The following is a 20,602-nucleotide window of genomic DNA, read 5'->3' as shown; positions in this document are numbered from 1 at the left end:
CTAACCATTAAAAATTCCTCATTTCAAATATATATATACATACACACACATATATATATATATAGAGAGAGAGAGAGAGAGTGAGAGAGAAAGAGTGTGTGTGTGTGTGTGTGTGTGTGTGTGTGTGTGTGTGTGTGTGTGTTGGGGTTGTTTTGTGTTTCAGTGCAGAAAAATTTTAACAATTCACAAATCCTTCTTATGGTGCCACTAAGGATATACTCTGAACACAAGCTGAAGTGAATGGGGGTTAATCTACCCAGGCTGTGAATCTGGGCAATTTCACAATGATTTTATTCTTTCCCCAGAGGTTAAGCATTAATAGGCAAGTATAGAAATTTTATAATCATAGTGAATAAATGCCATTTAAATGACTCCTTCAGTTATTCAGTAAGAGTAATGAGTGAATACTAGGAGGAAAATAGTTCTAATAGAGAACTGGATTCTAAGGTTTACTTCTACAGCTTAAGAAACGAACTAACAGAATTTTTCTTCAAATAAATGAAGGCAGCCCTATAGTTACTGAACACAAGGTCACATGGTGAGGATACATGACACTACAGGAGGCTTAATTTAACACTCTTGCACATAAAATGAAATACTGGCTTACGCACCAGTGCTGCTTCCCAGCCCCACTCCCTATATCTTGGATCGTGAGTGAATCGCCACAGGTACCAATAGGTTTCAATTACTTCTGGACGGAGGATGTAATACTTTTCAGCCTGCCGGACTGCCACAGCTTCTACTGCACCATCAAACTTGAATGATTCAGGACCTAGCTTTAATGCTGTAACATGACAAAAGAAATAAATGAGCACAATAAACCATTTGTGTTTGTTTGCCAAAGTTTTTTCCTCCCCTGAAAGAATACAACACAAAGTAATTTTTGTTGTTTGTTTTCTTTTTATTGTTGCTGTTTTGCAAAATCAGTTACTTTAAATGACCTGCATTTGATTTTCCTATAAATATTCCTATTATTCTGTCGTAAAATATTTCAACATCAACATACATCAACATACTGCTATATCTAACTAAACTGACAAGAGTCTAGTGATCCTTTGGAAACAAATGCCAAGCTAGACATAGGCACATTACATGTATTCTGTTTTGGTCCAAAATCAAATGAGACAGGTAACTGTGTTGTGCAGAATTATTTTTTAAAAAGTCAAGACAATTTAAAAGTCCTTTTAATATAACACATACACATAAGAAAACATTTTAGAGCTCAGATTTTGAATTAGATTTACTTAGCCCCTAACCTTTTAAAGCATACCACAGTATGTAAGAAACAATACTTTTTAAAACTTAGACCAGTTTTAGAAATCATCTCTATTCTCCTATAGCCTCTGTATATACAGCTAGGAAGAGGTCAAAATGTCAGCTAATAAGAATTTCATCAGTAAATTGCCCATTTGTCAGTTTGAATAAACACCTGAAACTAACACAGTATTGTAAATCAACTATAGTTAGATAAAAATTAAAAATTAAAAAAAACATGGCCATTACACATATATTTCAACATTATATAACATTCCTTAAATGATATGATTTCCATTCAGGCTGAAATACTGTATTACATGAAAGGCTTTTTAAGATCAATTTGATGATGGGTGATGACTTAGAGGACTTGGATAGGGAGAATGGGAAGGAGTCGCGGGAGGGAAGGGATATGGGGATATATGTACAAATACAGCTGATTCACTTTGTTGTACCGCAAAAACTGGCACAACAGTGTAAAGCAATTATACTCCAATAAAGAGCTTAAAAAAATAAAAAAGAACCTCTTTCTAATCACACCCAGCACCCTAAACCTGGACAATATAAAATCACCTTTTACTGGGATGCTGGAGTCACACACAATTACCACTCTTAGCTGCCATCTTTCTTTCTTCTTACTAGTTTGTACCAGTGGCAAATAGTTTCAAAGTCTCTTATCTCTTTCAAGAAATGTTGGACACTTTTATATTCTCTCAGAAAAGCTGGCTATACGGGAACTATATCATAAACAAAATCATGCCATAGTTGTTGGCACGACATGTGTTGCAGCAGCTAAATATTACCATTACACGGCTAACACCACAAACTCCAAATAATCACTATTCAAAGGAGGTGAAAATAAAGCATTTCATACCTCTCCCCACCCCCAAGAAAAAACACAAAACCAAAACCACTGTAGTGATGGTAGATAGCTCTATTAAAAGCAAGACGTGGGATCCAGAAGAGTTAAAAACCACAGTTTATTTCCTGCTAAGTCTTGGAGAACTAAAGCAGAACTTAAGCAGGGTGTTAACCTGAGGATCATGAACTCTATGGTAGGCTTTGGAAGAGGGAGAGAATGTTGTGTTCAAGAAGCCTCTGAAATTACATGCAAAACTTTATGTGTGCTCGTGCAGCTCTGACACCTCCTCAATGGGATCTGAGGTTAGGACTAACCAAGAAGTTATCAATATTTCCTAAGAAAACCTCTACTCAGCTTATTGACAAGGTCTGGCATATGATCAAAAATATCTGTCATTTAATAAATATTTTAAAAATAATAAAAGTCAAACATCATAACCACCAAGATGGTGGTAATCCAATAAATAGTTAGATAAGTCATTTTGTCTGGATTTCTTGTTTTTCTTTTCTCAAAGACTATGAGTGTTAAGTGATCATATGGAGTTTTCAAATGTTAATCTTAAGGCTAACTTTAAATGAGATAATAACTTCTGTAATTATAATGATATTATCACTTGAACTGAAGCAGAAATTGGCTGCATGGAACTATTAGACTTCTTACTAAAATTTTTATTTCACCGACTGGTCATTCATAACTTCACAAATAAAACATATGATAAAGGGAACATATTTGTTCTGTGAGGAGTTGGTGAGTAAAAAACACACAAGCCTAATATATTTATGCCATATTCATTATTTTTGTCAAATCGTTGCTTTCATGTTTCTGAGGGCATTATTTCTTAGGTGCTCTTTTGTCTAAGCAATATTGTAAAAAAGTAATTTCACAACATTCTACCTTGCACTTAATTTCTTTTTTTTTTTTTTTCCACCACCCCCTTCTTCCTCACTCCAACCTGCATGTCTGTCATGGGTTCTGCTTTTCCACCTCACTGCCGGTATGTGCTATTTATTCTTCCAGTTGGTATTTCCAGCCCTCCCCTCCTCTCCATTTCCCCACCTGATTCAAATGCCTTCCTCCCAAACACCCCAGAGAGGTCACCATCTTTCCTTTCCCTCCGTTTGCATGAATCTTTTTTTTAAAGCTCTTTATTGGAATATAATTGCTTTACACTGTTGCTTGCACTTAATTTCTATTCCCTGACTTAAATTTCCCACTTACATTCGCTATATCATTTCTAAAAGGAAAATAACTTATCCAACAAGGAAAATAACTTATCCAACAAGTAAAAATTGAGTCAAAATCATAAATAATTTAGTGCCTAGGTAAAAAGAATTCTAGAGGATGCAAAAATCATACAATGTAGATGAAGGAAAGAGACATGCACAAATGAAAAAAATTGAAATTAAATATCAAATGTGATAAAAGTCAATTGTAAGACAATAAAAGATAATTTTAAAAGAAGACACAGATTAGTTTGTAAAGTCATGGGAAAAAAAAATTCATATGAATCCTCCAAAATAGGTAGAATCTGTAGAGACAGAAAAATAAGTACACTGAAGTCAACAAAAGAAACTCAACGAAAGCTAAAAAGTATGAGGAATATTCTGGGACAGGCAATCTGAATACAGTTTGAATGGGCTAATATTAAGGGAAGACCAACTATTTTCCTGTATCCTCCCCTCCTACTAACTTCTGTTAAGGAAAAAACACTTGTAGAAACTCTTAAAATATGTCCATTACTCCATGTTCAATGGATGTTTTGTCCATTGGACATGTTATATGTATCGAAACAGATTAAATTTTTCCCCCAAATATGACAGCACATGGTCTAAGGAAGGTTTTATCCAATTGGGATATGAAGTAAACTAAGTTATATAACAGTCATTATTTTAATGATGTTCAGCAATTTTTTTTTTTTTAAGTCTAGAATCCCAAATCAAGAAAGCACTATATTTTGAAAGTCTAAGATCTGGTTTGGTATTAATTTTGCATTGTACCTCAGAATAAACTAAAACAATGTATCAATCTAGCTTCCTATGTAGATATAATAATGTTTAACTACCACTAATTTACTGCTCGGTTTCATGAAAAGATTCAGCAATGTTTCCTACAAATCCAGCTAAATATTAAGCAGCAGGCCATGCTTATCAGTAAGTGGAATATATGAAGAATACAAGATTTTGAAATAATGTTAATTATAACTCCAACAAATTGAAGTGAAATCCCAAGGCAATAATTATTGTATAAATTTAGCCCAAATAACTGCTAAGAAGTGAATATATTTTTAAATGAGGTAGCCAAAAATTATAGCACAGCTGTAAGAAAATATAGCAGAAGATGTAAGGGTGAGAAGCAAGCAAAACTAAAATTGTACTTTTTAACTAAAGGATCTAAGGTGAGATTAAAGACAAGTAAAAACAGTGAAAGACGTGAAAATATAGGATACAAATCAAACAGTAATCTTTTCAGGCATACCATGGGGCATACCACGGCAAATCAGAAATTCCTAGTTTTTAGTTTTTCAGGGAACTCATCCATTATTTCACATAGAAACATATATTTTTAAAGCTAGAGAAAAACTTGGAAGATCTAGTCCAGTGATTCTCAACCCTATTCTTCAGCTTTTATTTAAACCTAATTGCCTTCTCCTCCCATGAAATTTTATTAACAAATATATAGTTTATCTATCTATGGTTATATGTATATACGTGCTTTATATAAAGATATTTTTCACCCCCAGGAACCAATTTTTGTCACCTGTAAAACTGAGAATCATCTCATTTTTTTTAGGTAAGGACACTGAAGCCCAGAAATATCACATATTTGCCTACTAGTTATCTAGATACCAATTATACATCCAAAATAACTAATATCTTTTGATTATTCCTATTTTCACAAAAGGATAGGCAAGGCATGTAATCTAAATCAACTCTGTATTCTTTTAAGCAACTGATTTTATAGAAGCTGAAATAAATGGCTGAAATGGATTCTTCTCTATTAAAATAAATAGTTATCCCACACATCCCTAAAAGCCCTACCTATTGTCTTTAAAACAACTTCTTCAAAATCTTTATTAACAAAAACAGAATTCAGAATAATAATTTAAAAAATGATGCAGGAACACATTTTCAGAATTAAAATTCAAGTTTTTAAGAAAATGATTTACTATGTTAGAATAAGTTATTTTGAAGTGAAAAGTGCCTATATATTTCCCTTCTAATTTCTGGACATGTTTTTATCTTAGAAATTATTTTGGACTAAGTAATTAGCATTATTAATATTTTTACCTGTTCTGTCATATGACTCATGACATGTACGTGCAATTTCCGCTCCGAGCTCTAAATAATGTCCAGCTTTATCCATTCCGGAACCATCTGCTCCTAGTACAAACATTCCCCCAGCAAAGCAGGCCAAATGCCCCATCTTCTTTTCCAAGTGCCCATTCTTCCATTCTCCAATAAAGGTAAGACCTCCACGAGATTTCCTAATAAGATGTTTTTCTATAGCCTATAAGAAAGAGCAGATATTCAAAATTTTAGAGGCAAAGTATTAGTATTCAAACTTACTACATCCTTCTCACACAAAAGCTTGGTAATGTGATATTCTACAAAGCAGTAACTTTCGCAAACTGGAAGATGTGATTTACAATAATTAAGTTTGGGAGTGAGCAATCAAGGTACACATAATCTTGAACAAATATCCCAATCACTACTGTAATGAGACAAGGTGGGAGAGAGGAGAATGGCCTCAAGGTTGCCTTTCAACATAACACTACTCATATTATAGATTTTTTCTTCTTGCTCTAAATGAAATTCATAATAATCAGTCAATTGAGGTCAGGATGACAAGTTATAACCCAGAAGCTCTGCCGATTTAGTTTCTATTTCATACAACAAAAAATGAATAGGAAGAATAACCCCCAAGTTAATCAGAAAAATGTGATTTTGATAATTAGTCTAAATGGTTTCTTTTTCACGTAACTATACATCTTGTCAAAGTATTTTAAAAAGGCTTGACAGGTGAGATACTTTATATGTTATAAAACTTAGAAAAATAGTTGAAAGTCCAAACTTAACTCCTTAGTCCCTTACTTCACAAACTTAGGCATTTGTTTTGGAGGCTGTGCCATGGTTCAGAGAGGCCATGTGATAAAGTCAATTTTATCCATCCTCCTAAAACGTGAGTTTTACTTCTTCTGAAATAGCAACTTTTCTCAAAGGAGTGGGCATAGCAAGATAAATATTTTATATTAAACCTGAATATAACACGAAGTTATATTTAATTTTAAAACAATCACATTTAACTTTAAAAATGAAAAAGTTTAAGAGCTTTGCTCCTTTGGACCCTGTTCTTAGACTTTGTTGAGAGGGGCTAAAGATTAATTCTCTACCTTTATAGGTACTTCTTTGTAAAAAGTATAAGGAATTGCATTAATTCAGTTCTCTTTGGCAGAAATTATGTATGATTAAATACTATACTTCTCTGACAATAAAAAGCAGTAAGATAACTCACTTTTATTGTGGGCTCTTCTCTGACAGGCTCAATAACAATCAGATTTCAAAAAATTTATTCTCTATGCTTTATCACAATAATGTTTGTTTTACAGAAACACAAGGACTATGCCTTATTCACTACCTTACACTCCACAAACCCTGTTAAGTGTATTATGCATTCAACGACTGTTCAATTAATAAGTCATTTTATAAGTAAATGGTACTCTTTGATAATTGTATTTGACCTGTTAGAGGAAGAAGGGGTAGCTGATAAGCAAAGTAATAAGAGACTACCACTGGATTATAAATGTTTACTGTTGTTTTATTTTAACCATAGTACTCTGAAGCACAAATGAAAACATTAGTTTTTTGAGTACAGGGACAATGTTTTTCATCTTTGTGGACTTCATGGCATCAAGCATGTTTTCCATACGTAAGGCACTCAATAAAATGCCTACAGGACAATATCCATAGTTTAGATTCTCAATCTTTGTGTAATATTTGTCACTTTGTTATTTCTGTTCATCAAAATATAAATATTACTATGTTATAAGCAAAAGATATCCAAACATATCCCCACTGACCTATTGGGATTAAAGTAGAAGGTGGGTAAAGATAGAACTTTTTACCAACAATTCACGTACACCTGGAATTTCTTGTCTGACTCCCTTCTCTAAAATCATGACAAATATCTAAGAGTTCAACTTATATAAAATGTCAAACTTCTGAATGGCAGTTAAGAGTAATATTATAGCTCTTCTATTAAAAAGTGTTAAACAAATCCTCAGAAGTAGTGGCATTACTTCCTTGTGCCAAAAGGACCTTTAAAAAGGTACAATTTTTCTTCATTATTTTAAATAAAGACTAAATATAAACTTGATCAGAATATAAAACCCATAACTACATAATTTTTAAAAAGAAATCTAAGATGTAGGAACCAGGGATATGGGTATCTGTAAGCATAGAGGATGGTAAGATGAGGATGGAATAATTTAAATACATTAGTTCAGAAGACAAATTTAAAAAATGACATCTCAAATTACAATGGATCTTAAAATTCATAATCATTCCTTTCTCTTCCATGCATACCATATGTTATTTATTTCACAATTTGCATATACTCTGCCTCCTAACAGAAGTAATAGTCATTGAAGATAATTAACACTGTAAAAACTGCATACATATCACAAAATGCAAGTTAATCAACTGGTTATTTAAATATACTTAGTAGGTGCCCATTTTAGACTTAAGAACTAATAAAACCAGGACACAGAAAACAAATATAGAAAGATTTTTAGGACACATAACTTTTATAGCAGATGATTCATGGAAAATAATTTTAATTTATGAGATTAACTTTCAAAACAGGTATCATGCTTTTCAAAGTATATATGATTTAAAAAGCAATGACAAATATCATGTTCTTTTTCCTTTAGGAAACATTATGCAAAATAAGAGAAGATGGTTTTAGATTCAAAATATTACAAGAAAGCAGCAAACTATGAAGAAAAAATGATTACATGGTATATAACACGTCACACTTTCTCAAAAATAAAAATAGTAAATATAGTCATTCACTTATCAAATACTTATTGAATACTTATTGTTTCAGGTCATGCTAGACAACAATAAGCAAATTAGTCTGTCTTCAAGGAACCTACAGTCTAGTGGGAATGACTAAGCGTGGCTATTTTCAACACTTTGATTCTAAATATATTAAATTCTTCCCAGATAATGACTTTTCTTGCATCATAAAAGTTTCTATGTTTAAAGTTTAATGACAGAATAAAATTCTCCAGCTTTTCAAAATGTATGTCTTTATAAAGAATTTTAGAAGTTACATACTAAAGTGGAGATTCCTGATTACACATTAATTCAGTTCAATTTCTTAGTCAACGCACTCCTTCAAGAACATTTACTGAATGCCTATAATGGGCAAAGCACTATAATGACACTAGTCGACTAGCTCAACTCCTGTGCATTTTTATAAACAATTATAGGGATTAGTTCCTTAAAAAGTAAGGACATAAACGGGTAATAAGATCCTTGGTTTAACGTAAAACAACTGTAACTTTGAGTATGGATCACTGACTTGAGTCAGAATGGTGTTATGTACAACATACACAACTTTTAAAAAGTGATTACATTATTAAAGGGATATAGGTTTACACTAGATCAAAAAGCAAATAATTTACAAAGTGATTAAATCATTTTTCTATTTCACAGTTTCCACTTGGAAATAGCACATACAGTATTTCCAAGAATGAAACTTGCTCCAATTTCAAACTGTCACAACACTGTGATACGAGGTTATATAAATATAAAACAATATAGAATAGTGGTTTAGAGCACAGGCTTTGGATCTAGACTATTCAGTTCCAGGCTCCATCACTAACTAAGCTATGCAACCTTTAGCAAGTTACTTAACCTCTCTACACCTTAAGGTCCTCGTGTGTAAAATGGTAGAGAAGAGTAAATGATTTCATATATGTAAAAGGGGTCGGAACACTGCCTGGCACATAAAAAGTACTGTAAGTGTTTTGTCCTTATTATTTACCCATAAGGTGTAAACCTCAATGTGTAGGTTTAATGGGTCATTTCAAAAAAGAAATGTTTTATGGTGCAGCCAAGGGGCTAGGACTTGTATATAAATCACTGTCCATCCTATCTATAGTATATGCTAAAAACTTGAATATTCCAATGTCATACACATAAATATTACTTTGGGGAAAATAACTTTAAAATTTAAAGATCCAAATTGGGAGATGGGGATTGCCATATATACATTACTAATAAGAAAAAAAAATACTAAATTGTACACTAAATATATGCAGTTTATTGTATGTTAACTGTATCTCAATAAAAGTTCTTAAAAAAAACAAAGAAATGTTCATGGAAAAGCATGTGAAGTCAGCTTTTCCAGTCTCTGTAGAAAACAGCTACAAGCAATTAAGATAGATTTTATATATAAATATGCTACACTAAGTTCTTCAACAATTTCTTTAAAGTGCCGTAATAAAGAAAAACTTAATATATGACTATTATATTAAAATACTAACAAACTCTCAGTGAATATATATAATAAAATATGTACAGGATGTTCATCAATTTCTATCAAATACATTATATATTTGATATGTTAAATAGGTAAATGTTCTGATAATAATTACCTCAATAGCATCATCATACATTTTTCTGGCCTCATGGTCTGTTTTATCTGACATCAACCATGCTTTTAGTAAGTACTCATAAAAACTGTCTCCTAGCCCGCCAACTGATGTATGATCTGCAACAAAAGAGAAAAGAGAAGGATGGAGGTGGAAGAAAGAGAAGACAGAGGACAAAAAATAATGTTTTTTAATTACGATGACTACATTATAGATTAAAAATTTAAACATCATATCGACAAGCTGTATTTCCAACATACTTCAAATTTAATCCAGTAGGAGTATACCATAATCACTCTCCTCAAATATGTATACAATTTCCTAGAAAATCTTTTCCTCCTGGATATGGTATTTCACATATTTAGTAGTGTTTTTCAAGTACTGGTGAGTATGTGGAAGAACACTACTGATGGGAATGTAAAATGGTACATCCACTTTGAAAAACAATTTGGCAGTTTCTTAAAAAGATAAACATACACACCTACCATATGATACAAACATTTCACTCTTGGATATTTACTCATGAGAAGGAAGAACATACGTCCACTCTCGAAGGCTTGTGTATGAATGTTCATAAAACTTTATTTGTAACAGCCCAAAAGTGAAATGACCTAGATGTCCATCAACAGGTGAATGGATAAACAAATCGTGGTGTTCCACAAAGTGGAATCGTACTCAGAACTACTGATATACACAACATGGATGAATCTCTAAATAATTATGCTGAGTGAAAGAAGTCAGACAAAAATAAAGAGTACCTATAAAGGACTGCATTTATATAAAGTTGTATAAAATACAAACCTATCTATAACGACAGAAAGCAGATCAGTGGTTGCTTGAGGAAGGGAGTAAGGAAAAAATCATAAGGGGTGTGAGGAAATCTTTTGGGGTGATATGTTCATTATTTTGATTATAGTGATAGTTTTCATAAGTGTATACTTATTTTAAAGCTTATCAAATTGTATACTTTAAACATGTACAGTTTATTGTATGTCAACTTTACCTTAAAACTGTTTTTACGAAAGCAGGTAAACAAAATAAAAAGGATATCTGGAATCAGTCCAAACCTATCAGTAACATCAACAAATTTGTTTAACTTTTAAAATAAACTGAGACTCTCACATGGCAATTTAAAAAAATTTTATTTTCTTAATCTATGTAAATACTTTTTACTAAAGACATACCGAAATTAAAATTGCCCAGGAAATTGAAAACAAAGAAACGGTCAAAAGAGAGATGAGGATGGATAGGAGGTTCATACAGAAGACTTAAGGAGAGTAAAGAATAAGAAAGCAAACTGATCAAAGTTAGAATTGTAAGGAGTACTGGTGATCTGGTTATAACTGGAAACTATAAATTTATCATGACTGTAACCTCTATTACTGACGGTTTGCATCAGCTATGCTCAGCTGACTCTGTAGATGAATTGATACAAGTACTGGGATTTGCATACAGATAACACAGAAGACTAAAGGTACTCAAGTATTCTCACACTGGTTTGGATCCTATTCAATCTGGGCAGGATAGGAAAGGAAGCAACAGGTGATCCTCCTGTCCAGCCATTCAGGATCCTCGCTCCACGGTTCACCTATTGCACCCAAACAGTAAAATATAAACCCACCTGTCAGTCTACCCTGCTGTTATCCCCAGATTCACGATTTTCATCTCAGCATTGGTTGTCAACTCTTCTATGACCCCGTGATTCGTGCTCTTTCCCATTCCCTAAACCAGATTTTTGAAATCTCTTCTTAAAAGACCTCTACAGAGTATCTCTGCCTGCCCACTTGCATCCCTCACAAGCATCCTATGTTTATAAATCTACTTCTTGCCTATCAAAAAAAAAAAAAAAAAAAAAAGACCTCTACAGCTCTACCTCCTTCCTTACTCTGAGCAACCAAGCCTTTGAATTTACAGAAACAATACAGATCATTGGCTCCCAAAATGTATCCTTCAACGTTCTGTACCCCCATGTATCAATCTATCTGTTCCCTCCGCCTGTGAAAGAGGAAGCAATGTTCCTCCTCTACTCTCTACACTCCACCTAGCTCTGGACACTAACCACTTCTGCTTCCTCTGCGGGAATCCTCCTCTTTAACGTCTACCCTTCAACTGAAACTACTTCCTATTGCCATGCTGACTGCTAACCTCTTAAAATAATCTAATCTTTCTTGATTCCTCCACACTCTTTTGGTTTGATACCTATCAGGTGCTTACTGAAATAATGAAGGAAGAGAAATCATGGATGACGTCTAGATTTCTTACTGGGGCAAATGAGTGACCAGTGGTGCTCTTCACTGAAACTGGGAACACTGGAGGGGGAGATGGGTTAAAGTGAAAGGAGTGCGAATCTTGGGCATGTTGAATTTGAGGGACTAGTTGGATCTAAATGGATATAACAAAGATGTGGAAATCCAGAGAGAGATAAGTTGGGGGTATACCGCTGGGAGTTAAAAAACCGGGATTTATAAAAATGTATTTGAGCCATGGTGGAGTTCACTCAGAGAGAATGCATGAAGTGATCAAAGGACACAAATGGTACTCTGGAGCATGACACTTGTAAAAGTCATTAAAATAACATGTAGGAAAATTTTAAATTTTGCACTTTGGTCTCACATATATATTTCTGCATATGTTTTACATCAAAGGACTAACAAATGAGCAGGAAAAGAAAACAACAAAACGAAAGCAGGTGAAATAACGAGAAAAGGATGAGAAAGGCAAAAGTCTTTGGTATCATGGTTTAGGGGAAATGATTTTTAGATGTTAATTACTGCCAGGGTTTACAGATTTAGTTACAGGTTACTTAGGTTATAGGATGTAGTCCCAGTCCTGCCTGACAGGCTCTCTCCAGATCTTCTAGACTGTTGTTCCAGTGGAAGTTTATACGCTTCATAATTAAATTCAAAGCAGAGGTCTGAGATCCTTGGTTAACTATGGAATTTATCACCCGGTAGTCTGACTTTCTTATGTGAACCACTGAACCATGATTGCCTAGGTGTCAAATCTGACGAACCATGTCACTCCAAGGTCCTTTTGAAATTTAGAAGTTGATAACACATTATAAAGTACTACTAAATACCAATGGTTCATATTATCTGTCTTAGCATGTCATGAAGTTAATGGCACGTTTCTAAGAAACTAATTCTTGAAGTGTTCTTACAGGAAATTCTAGAATAAAAACTAATATTTGTATCATGTGTTATAGTTTATGATATATTTTCAAATATATTTATTATCTCATAAATATGACCCACATAAATGTCTTATTAAAATAAATACAATTAGAACAGATGAAGAAACAAAGGCATGAGGTTAAATAACTTATCTAAATTATTAAGCAGGAAAGCCTGGATTAGTCTTCTAACTCCAAATATGATATCCAGTCTTATTTTTTTCACAATTTTTAAGTCAGTCGTATAAAATTTAATGAATCAGTAATGATAAATTTCCCATATTTTCTTCACTTAAATCATGAAATGGCATAGGCTAAGTAGTACTTAGAAAACTAGTGAAAAAATCAAGTAAAAAAAAAGATATTAATGATGTGCCTTTAAATCTAGGTTGCTTACGCTATTCTTTTATATCTGTTGCCAAGTACTTTTCCTGAAGGTAATTACCATAATTATTCTCTGTGATTGCTATGTGCATGTCACAGACATTATCATTACTCTAATTATAATACAGTTAGCCAAAGCTGAATTGTTAAATTTCAGTTCAATTCACTGTTTGTTTTGCAGACTATTTATAGTTATGACAGATGTATACTGCTCAAAGATAATAATGGAATTTGATATACTTTTCAGAAGCTGATATGAAATATACAGAAACACTAAAAGGAACAAATTGAACAATTTAAAAGGACTGCAGCTGCTAAAGGGATATCAGGGTAGCTCCCCTAGAATTTTAAAGACCTCTTGCCAAAACAACCAGTGAATCTAGCTCTTTTTATAACATTCTCAAAATTAATAACTGCTGAGAGTGAACATACTCTAAAGAAGTAATCTGGATTTGTTTTGTGGGAAAAAACAAGTATGAATGAAAGAATTGTTTTTTACTGCAATTTTTTATTGTGGTAAAATATATACATATAATATGAACATTGCCATTTTTACCATTTTTTAAGTGGCATTACTATTACCATTCAGTGGCACTGATTACATTCACAATGGGGTACAAACATTGTCATTATTTTCAAAACTTTTTCATCACCCGGAACAGAAACTCTGCACCTATTAAGCAATAATTTTCCATTCCCATCTCACCCAAGCCCCTGGTAACCTCCAGTACACTTTCTGCCTCTATAAATTTGACTACACTAGCTATTTGGTATAACTAGAATTATACAATATTTGTCCTTTTGCAACTGGCATTTTTCATTTTAGCATAATATTTTCAAGGTTCATCTGTGTTGTAGCATGTATAAGAACTTCATTCCTTTTTACAGCTAAATAATATTCCATTGTATGTATATATCACATTTTGTTTATTCATCTGTTGGACACTTTGGCTGTTTCTACCTTTGGGTATCACGAATAATGTTGTGAACACTGGCATACAAGTATCTGTTTGAGTCCTTGCTTTCAAATCTTTTGGGTATACACCTAAGGAGTTGAACTGCTGGATCATACAGAATTCTGTTTAACTTTTTATGAAACCACCAAACTGTTTTTCACAGTGGGTACACCATTTTACATTCTCACCAGTAGTATGAGAGGGTTCCAATTTCTTCACATCCTCATCAATACTCATAATCTGTCCTTTTGATTACAGTCATCCTAGGGGTAAAGTGACATCTCATTATGCTTTTGATTTGCATTTCCCTAATGACTAATGATGTTGAGCATTTTGTTCTTTGTGTTTATTTTCCATTTGAATATTTTCTTTGGAGAAATATTCAAGTCCTTTACCCATTTTTTAATTGAGTGTTTGTTTCTTTGCTGTTGAGTTTTAGAAGTGCTTTATATAGTCTGGATATTAAGCCCTTATCAGATATATGATTTGCAAATATTAACTCTCATTTATTTGCAAATAAACTCTCATTTTGTGGGTTGTCTTTCAATCTCATGACAATATCCTCTGATGCACAAAAGCTTCTAATTTTAATGCAATCCAATTTATCTGCTTTTTCTATTGTTGCCTGTGCTTTTGAAGAAATCACTCCCAAATCCAAGGTCATGAAGATTTGTCCCTCTTCTAAGAGTTTTACAGTTTTGATCCTTAAATTTAGGGTCTTCAATGCATTGTGAGTTAATTTTTGTATCTGATATAAGGTAAGGGCCCAACTTCATTCTTTTTCATGTGGCTATCTAGGTTTCACAACACCATTTGATGAAGAGAAAGAGTTACAATTTTAATAATTAAGATGACATCAATGAGATACTGTTGGTCATTTCCAAGGCTGGCAATTCTAAAACAGTTATTTACTTTTTTTCAGTATTCTAAGATTTTGGTGTGGAAGACAGAGTCTTCTTATTTGAAAATGTTTTTAATCTTACTTCAAAAGTAATAGATGTCCATTATCAAATTTAGATTAATAGAGGTAAACAAAAGAACAAAACAAAAACAAACATCCAGAAAAAATCCACAGATAACACTTTGGTTTTTATCTTTGTGATGTTTGTTTTCTCTCTTTTTCTAAATATCTTTCTAGATGTTTCATATTTATCTATGTCAAGTATTCTATAACATAACTTTTAACAGCTATATTGTATACCACACCTGGAGGGACTATAATTTAAACCAATCTCTTTCATAGGATGTTTAAAAACTGCACTGTCCAATGTGGTAGGCTCTAGTCATAAATAGCTAATTAAATTTAAATTAATTAAAAGTAAATAAGATTTAAAATGGAGTTCCACAACCATACGAACAACATTTCCAGTGCTCAGTAACCACATGCTAGTGACTACTATATTAGATAGGACAGAAACAGAACACTTTTATCATCATAGAAAGTTCCACTGGACAGGAGTGCTTTAGAATGTTTCCAAATTATCCATATTATAAATAACTCCAAAGTTACTGTAAATTACCTCTATATGTATACGTGTGTGTGTGTGTGTGTATCTGAAAATTTCTTTGGAATAAATGCCTAGAAATGAGTCACTAGTTCAAAGGTCATACAAATTTTTATATTTTTTGAAGCACTAGATACAGGTATGTGTCTATTTCCTTTATCAATTTAATAGATAAAGAACAGTGTCTTTTAAAAGCTTCATTGATTTGATTAGGGACATGGTGAAGTGGGAAGACAGAGGGACAAAGGTCTCTGATGACCAGTCTATGGCGATGCTACAAACATACTAAAGACGGTAGTCTACACAGAAAGAGTGTATTGTTACACTACACTGTCTCCATGTGTCATTATCTTCGTTAGCACCACTTTTAGGATTAAATATGAGCATCTGTATATTGTCCATTTGTGTTCTTTTTTTCATGAAATAACAGAAAACATTTATCATTTATTGTTTTTTAAAAATAAATTCCTTCAAAGATCCATTCTAAAACTCTAATAAGAAAATCACTTCCTCCCCAAACAAAACACTGTCTCCTGAGACATAGGAAATCACTTCCACCACAGTCTCACCTAACAATTGGTACATTCCTCTACTATCAATATAATATCTATCACATTATATATCAACTACTTCTAAGTGTGTCTGCCTACCCTTCCTGCTAGCTTGAGAGCTGCCGGAACTCAGATCAAGTCCTATATATTCTTTCCCTATCTCCAGTCTCATCCAAGAGCCTGGTAAATAACAGACACTGAGACCTTCTTTTAAAATGAATGACGAATACAATGGAATATTACTCAGCTATAAAAAGGAATGAAATGGAGCTATATGTAATGAGGTGGATAGACCTAGAGTCTGTCATACAAAGTGAAGTAAGCCAGAAAGAGAAAAACAAATATTGTATGCTAACTCATATATACGGAATCTTAAAAAAAAAAAAAATGGTACTGATGAACCCGGTGACAGGACAAGAATAGGGATGCAGAGAATGGACTGGAGGACACGGGGTTGGGGGTGTGGGGGGCGAAGGGGAAGCTGGGACGAGGTGAGAGAATAGCATAGACATATATATACTATCAACTGTAAAATGGATAGCTGGTGGGAAGTTGCTGTATAACAAAGGGAGATCAACTCAATGATGGGTGATGCCTTAGAGGGCCAGGACGGGGAGGGTGGGGGGGAGTCGCGGGAGGGAAGGTATATGGGGATGTGTGTATAAATACAGCTGGTTCACTTTGGTGTACCTCATAAGCTGGTACAAGAGTGTAAAGCAATTATATTCCAATAAAGAGCTTAAAAAAATAAAATAAAAAAAAATAAAACGAATGACCAGACATGGACTGTCCAAGAGCAATTACCCCATTTTCTAGTCATTTAACATGCTCAACTACTTTACTAAATACTTATTTCAAGCAATGCTCTTCTTTACATGAAGATATAGTTTACAAATAAAGGCTTAAAAGTACAACCCTTCACAAATGCTACACTATATTTGAGCAAAGTACTCACACACACATGAAATAAAATACTCCTGTGAGACAGGTTATTAATGTTTACATTTTACAAGTAGAAAACCTAAAGTTACAAGAGATTAGAAGTTTGCCAAAGGTAACAGCACTAGCAGATCACGGGGTTATATACTAACTGAGGTTTCTCATGCTACATTTAGTGTATTTATCACTACATCAAGCACAAGTTTCAATCTTTCAACAAAGCATCAGTTGTAATCGAAATACTTACACTGACCCCAGCGACCCGTCCTTGGGTTCAAATAATTTGGATAAAGACCATTTGGACGATCCATTTTCTGAAGTAGTTTCCGAATGTGCATGACCTAAGCAAAATAAAATTAAGTATTCAATTAATGAAAAAAATCATTAAGGTTTTACATTAATCTGAGCTTTCTTTTTCTCCTCACTCAGAACCTGCACCCCACCTACACCCCCCACTTTGTGTGTGTGTGAGAGTGAGACGGTAAGGAAAGGCTTCTATTTTGTAAGTGACTCATTATTTTCATAAGATGAAATATGAGCATAATTTAAGTCAAGAAACAATAAATATACAAAGAAAAAAAGCAGAGAGAGAAATCAATTTAAATTCCAACATTCTACTATCCAGAAATAGCCATCAGAAATATCAGTGATAAACATCATTCCAGACATAGTCAATGTGCACATAACTAAACATAAAAACAGAAATAATTTCACAGATAGGATCATAATAGGACATTTGTAATAAAAAGTATGAAACCACTCTGAAGTTAATAGGTGAAAAAGTAAATAAAGTGAAACTAAATTGCTGAGCTTTAAATATTGATCCCATAATAGATATCCCTAAATTACTAAAATTTCTAAACTTTCAATTCCTAAAAGATATCCCTGAAGTTAAGGGAGGGGAGAAAATCATGAAATATATTAAATATTAAGAAACTGGAGACTTTCCCAGGGATTTTGTTTTGATTCATCTCTAGATTGGATGATGGATTTCTTAAGTGCCTAAAACAAAACAAAACAAAACAAAAAACAAAACACAAAGGTGTTCTATTTCCTGTATTCTTATTTGAGAATGTTACCTTCACGTCTGAAGGATAACCTAGTTGGTATAAATGACTTGGGGAAACATTTCCTTTTTCACAGGACCTTACATATACTTCAGTGGTTTTTTGGACCTGAGCATAGCACTAATCCTTTTAACACAAAGTTTCTAATCATCTTTCATTCAGCTGGATTCTGTTATCATGCACTTTTAGGAATGGGCTCAGGCATGCTAACTACCTGTGTTCTTTCATGTTTGAGACCAACTCTATGTACAACAATCTCAATCTGAATAATTTCATGAACCCAGTTTAGTCAGTTCAGGATGATGTTGTTATGAAAGATGAAAAGATTAGCATTCTTTTGTATTCTGAAAATTATGCATTCATTGATCCTCTGCTTCTCTTCTACATCTATTATTTCCTTTCTAAATCTTTTTTTTAAGAACATTTACTGAGATAATTGACATAAAATAAACTGCATATATTTAATTTTGTTTTTTAAGCTCTTTATTGGAGTATAATTGCTTTACACTGTTGTGCCACTTTCTGCTGTACAACAAAGTGAATCAGTTGTATTTATGCATATATCCTCATATCCCCTCCCTTTTATGACTCCTTCCCACCCTCCCTATCCCACCCCTCTAAGTCATCATCAATCATCGAGTTACTCTCCCTGTGTTATGCAATAGCTTTTAAAGTGTACAATTTGATATACTTTTTTCTTATTAGTAATGTATATATGGCAATCCCAATCTCCCAATTCATCCCACACCAACCCCTCCCCTCCCCCTGCTTCCCCCCTTGGTGTCCATATGTTTGTTCTCTACATCCGTGTCTCTACTTCTGCCTTGCAAACTGGATGATCTGTACTTTTTTTCTATATTCCACATATATGCGTTACTATACGATATTTGTTTTTCTCTTCCTGACTTACTTCGCTCTGTATGACAGTCTCTAGTTCCATCCATGTCACTACAAATGTCCCAATCTCGTCCATTTTACAGCTGTGTAATATTCCACTGCATATATGTACCACATCTTCTTTATCCATTCATCTGTTGATGGACATTTAGATTGCTTCCATGACCTGGCTATCATAAGCAGTGCTGTAATGAACATTGGGGTGCATGTGTTTTTTTTAATTATGGTTTTCTCTGGGTATATGCCCAGTAGTGGGATTGCTGGGTCATATGGTAACTCTACTTTTAGTTTTTCAAGGAACCTCCACGCTGTTCTCCATAGTGGCTGTATTTTTTTTTTAAGTTCAATGTTTTATTAATAATCTTGGAACAAATACATTAACAATTCCTTAGAGTTATATAGCATTTTTACAATTCTGAAAGAACTTTCACATATACCAGTCAAACCCTCACAACATCCCTGTGAGGTAGGCAGGGTTGGTGTTACTTTCCTATTACTAATGAGGAAAACAAGGCTCATGGGTGAAGTAAGGTCACACAGTTAGTGATGGAGCCAGGACTAGAACCTAGGCTTTCTGACATGCTTCCCTGAGAACATTCAAGTAATGACATCCTATGCTATATAATGAACATTTCTCTCCTATGATGATCAGATCTATTTTTATAAGTTTGATACCATCTTTTCCTAATATCCAAAAAAACTGAATCACAATTTTCATAAGACATTTCTTCCCTGTTACTGGACTATTTCTCTTTGATGTATCAAGCACCATCCTAAGATGAAACTTAACTTGTGTTTTAAGTTTTGAGGATCCTTGGCTATAAGTTTTAAATTATGATATAAAATTTATTTTAGAAATTCTTCAAAAGTATTCCTATGTTGAATGTCAAACTTAAACAAAACAACACAAGACTTTATATTTTTGAAAGCGTTGCAGTCTTCCCCGATGAGATGCTTAGATGTGTATAAATGGAAAATAGGGAAAGGTGTTCAGCAATACTACTGGGAAGCCTATGCAGAGTGCACCTAAATGCAAGTCACATCACACTCATTTGTTTGTGTTGGCCTTCTAGAGGAAGGAAAACCATTAGAAAACTTTCATTAGAAAGGTGACCCCATCTTCTGTGTGACATCCTCAGCAACAATCTGCAGAAATGATCGGAATTAGACCAACAGGAGGGTTCAAGCAGTAGTGATCAAAGCATATATGTGTATGGTAAAAAGGAAGAAAACACTTGCTCTTCAGTGGTTTGCCTAGGTCCAGTGTAAATATATTTATCAAGGCAGATTTTAAGCTATAGCACCTTTTGAGTTAAATTTTGAAATGTGAAATATGGTGGAGCTATCAACTTGGA

The 20,602-nt window shown here is 33.5% G+C and overlaps 1 protein-coding gene across 5 annotated transcripts in view; it reads right to left on the bottom strand.

The window, feature by feature from the left end:
• Positions 1-20,602, bottom strand: part of MAN1A2 (mannosidase alpha class 1A member 2) — a 144,749-nt gene that overhangs the window by 28,885 nt on the left and 95,262 nt on the right. For all 5 annotated transcript variants that reach the window (XM_057720485.1, XM_057720502.1, XM_057720522.1 and 2 more), the window contains 4 exons: positions 17,531-17,624; positions 9,780-9,895; positions 5,404-5,623; positions 612-784 (listed from right to left, as the gene is read on the bottom strand). In XM_057720485.1, the coding sequence (XP_057576468.1) occupies positions 612-784; positions 5,404-5,623; positions 9,780-9,895; positions 17,531-17,624 (603 nt within the window). The remainder of the gene's footprint in view (positions 1-611; positions 785-5,403; positions 5,624-9,779; positions 9,896-17,530; positions 17,625-20,602) is intronic.

The sequence above is a fragment of the Hippopotamus amphibius genome, chromosome 1 (genome assembly GCF_030028045.1).
Source record: "Hippopotamus amphibius kiboko isolate mHipAmp2 chromosome 1, mHipAmp2.hap2, whole genome shotgun sequence".
Taxonomy (NCBI): domain Eukaryota; kingdom Metazoa; phylum Chordata; class Mammalia; order Artiodactyla; family Hippopotamidae; genus Hippopotamus; species Hippopotamus amphibius.
This window is presented reverse-complemented; position numbering and strand designations above follow the sequence as displayed.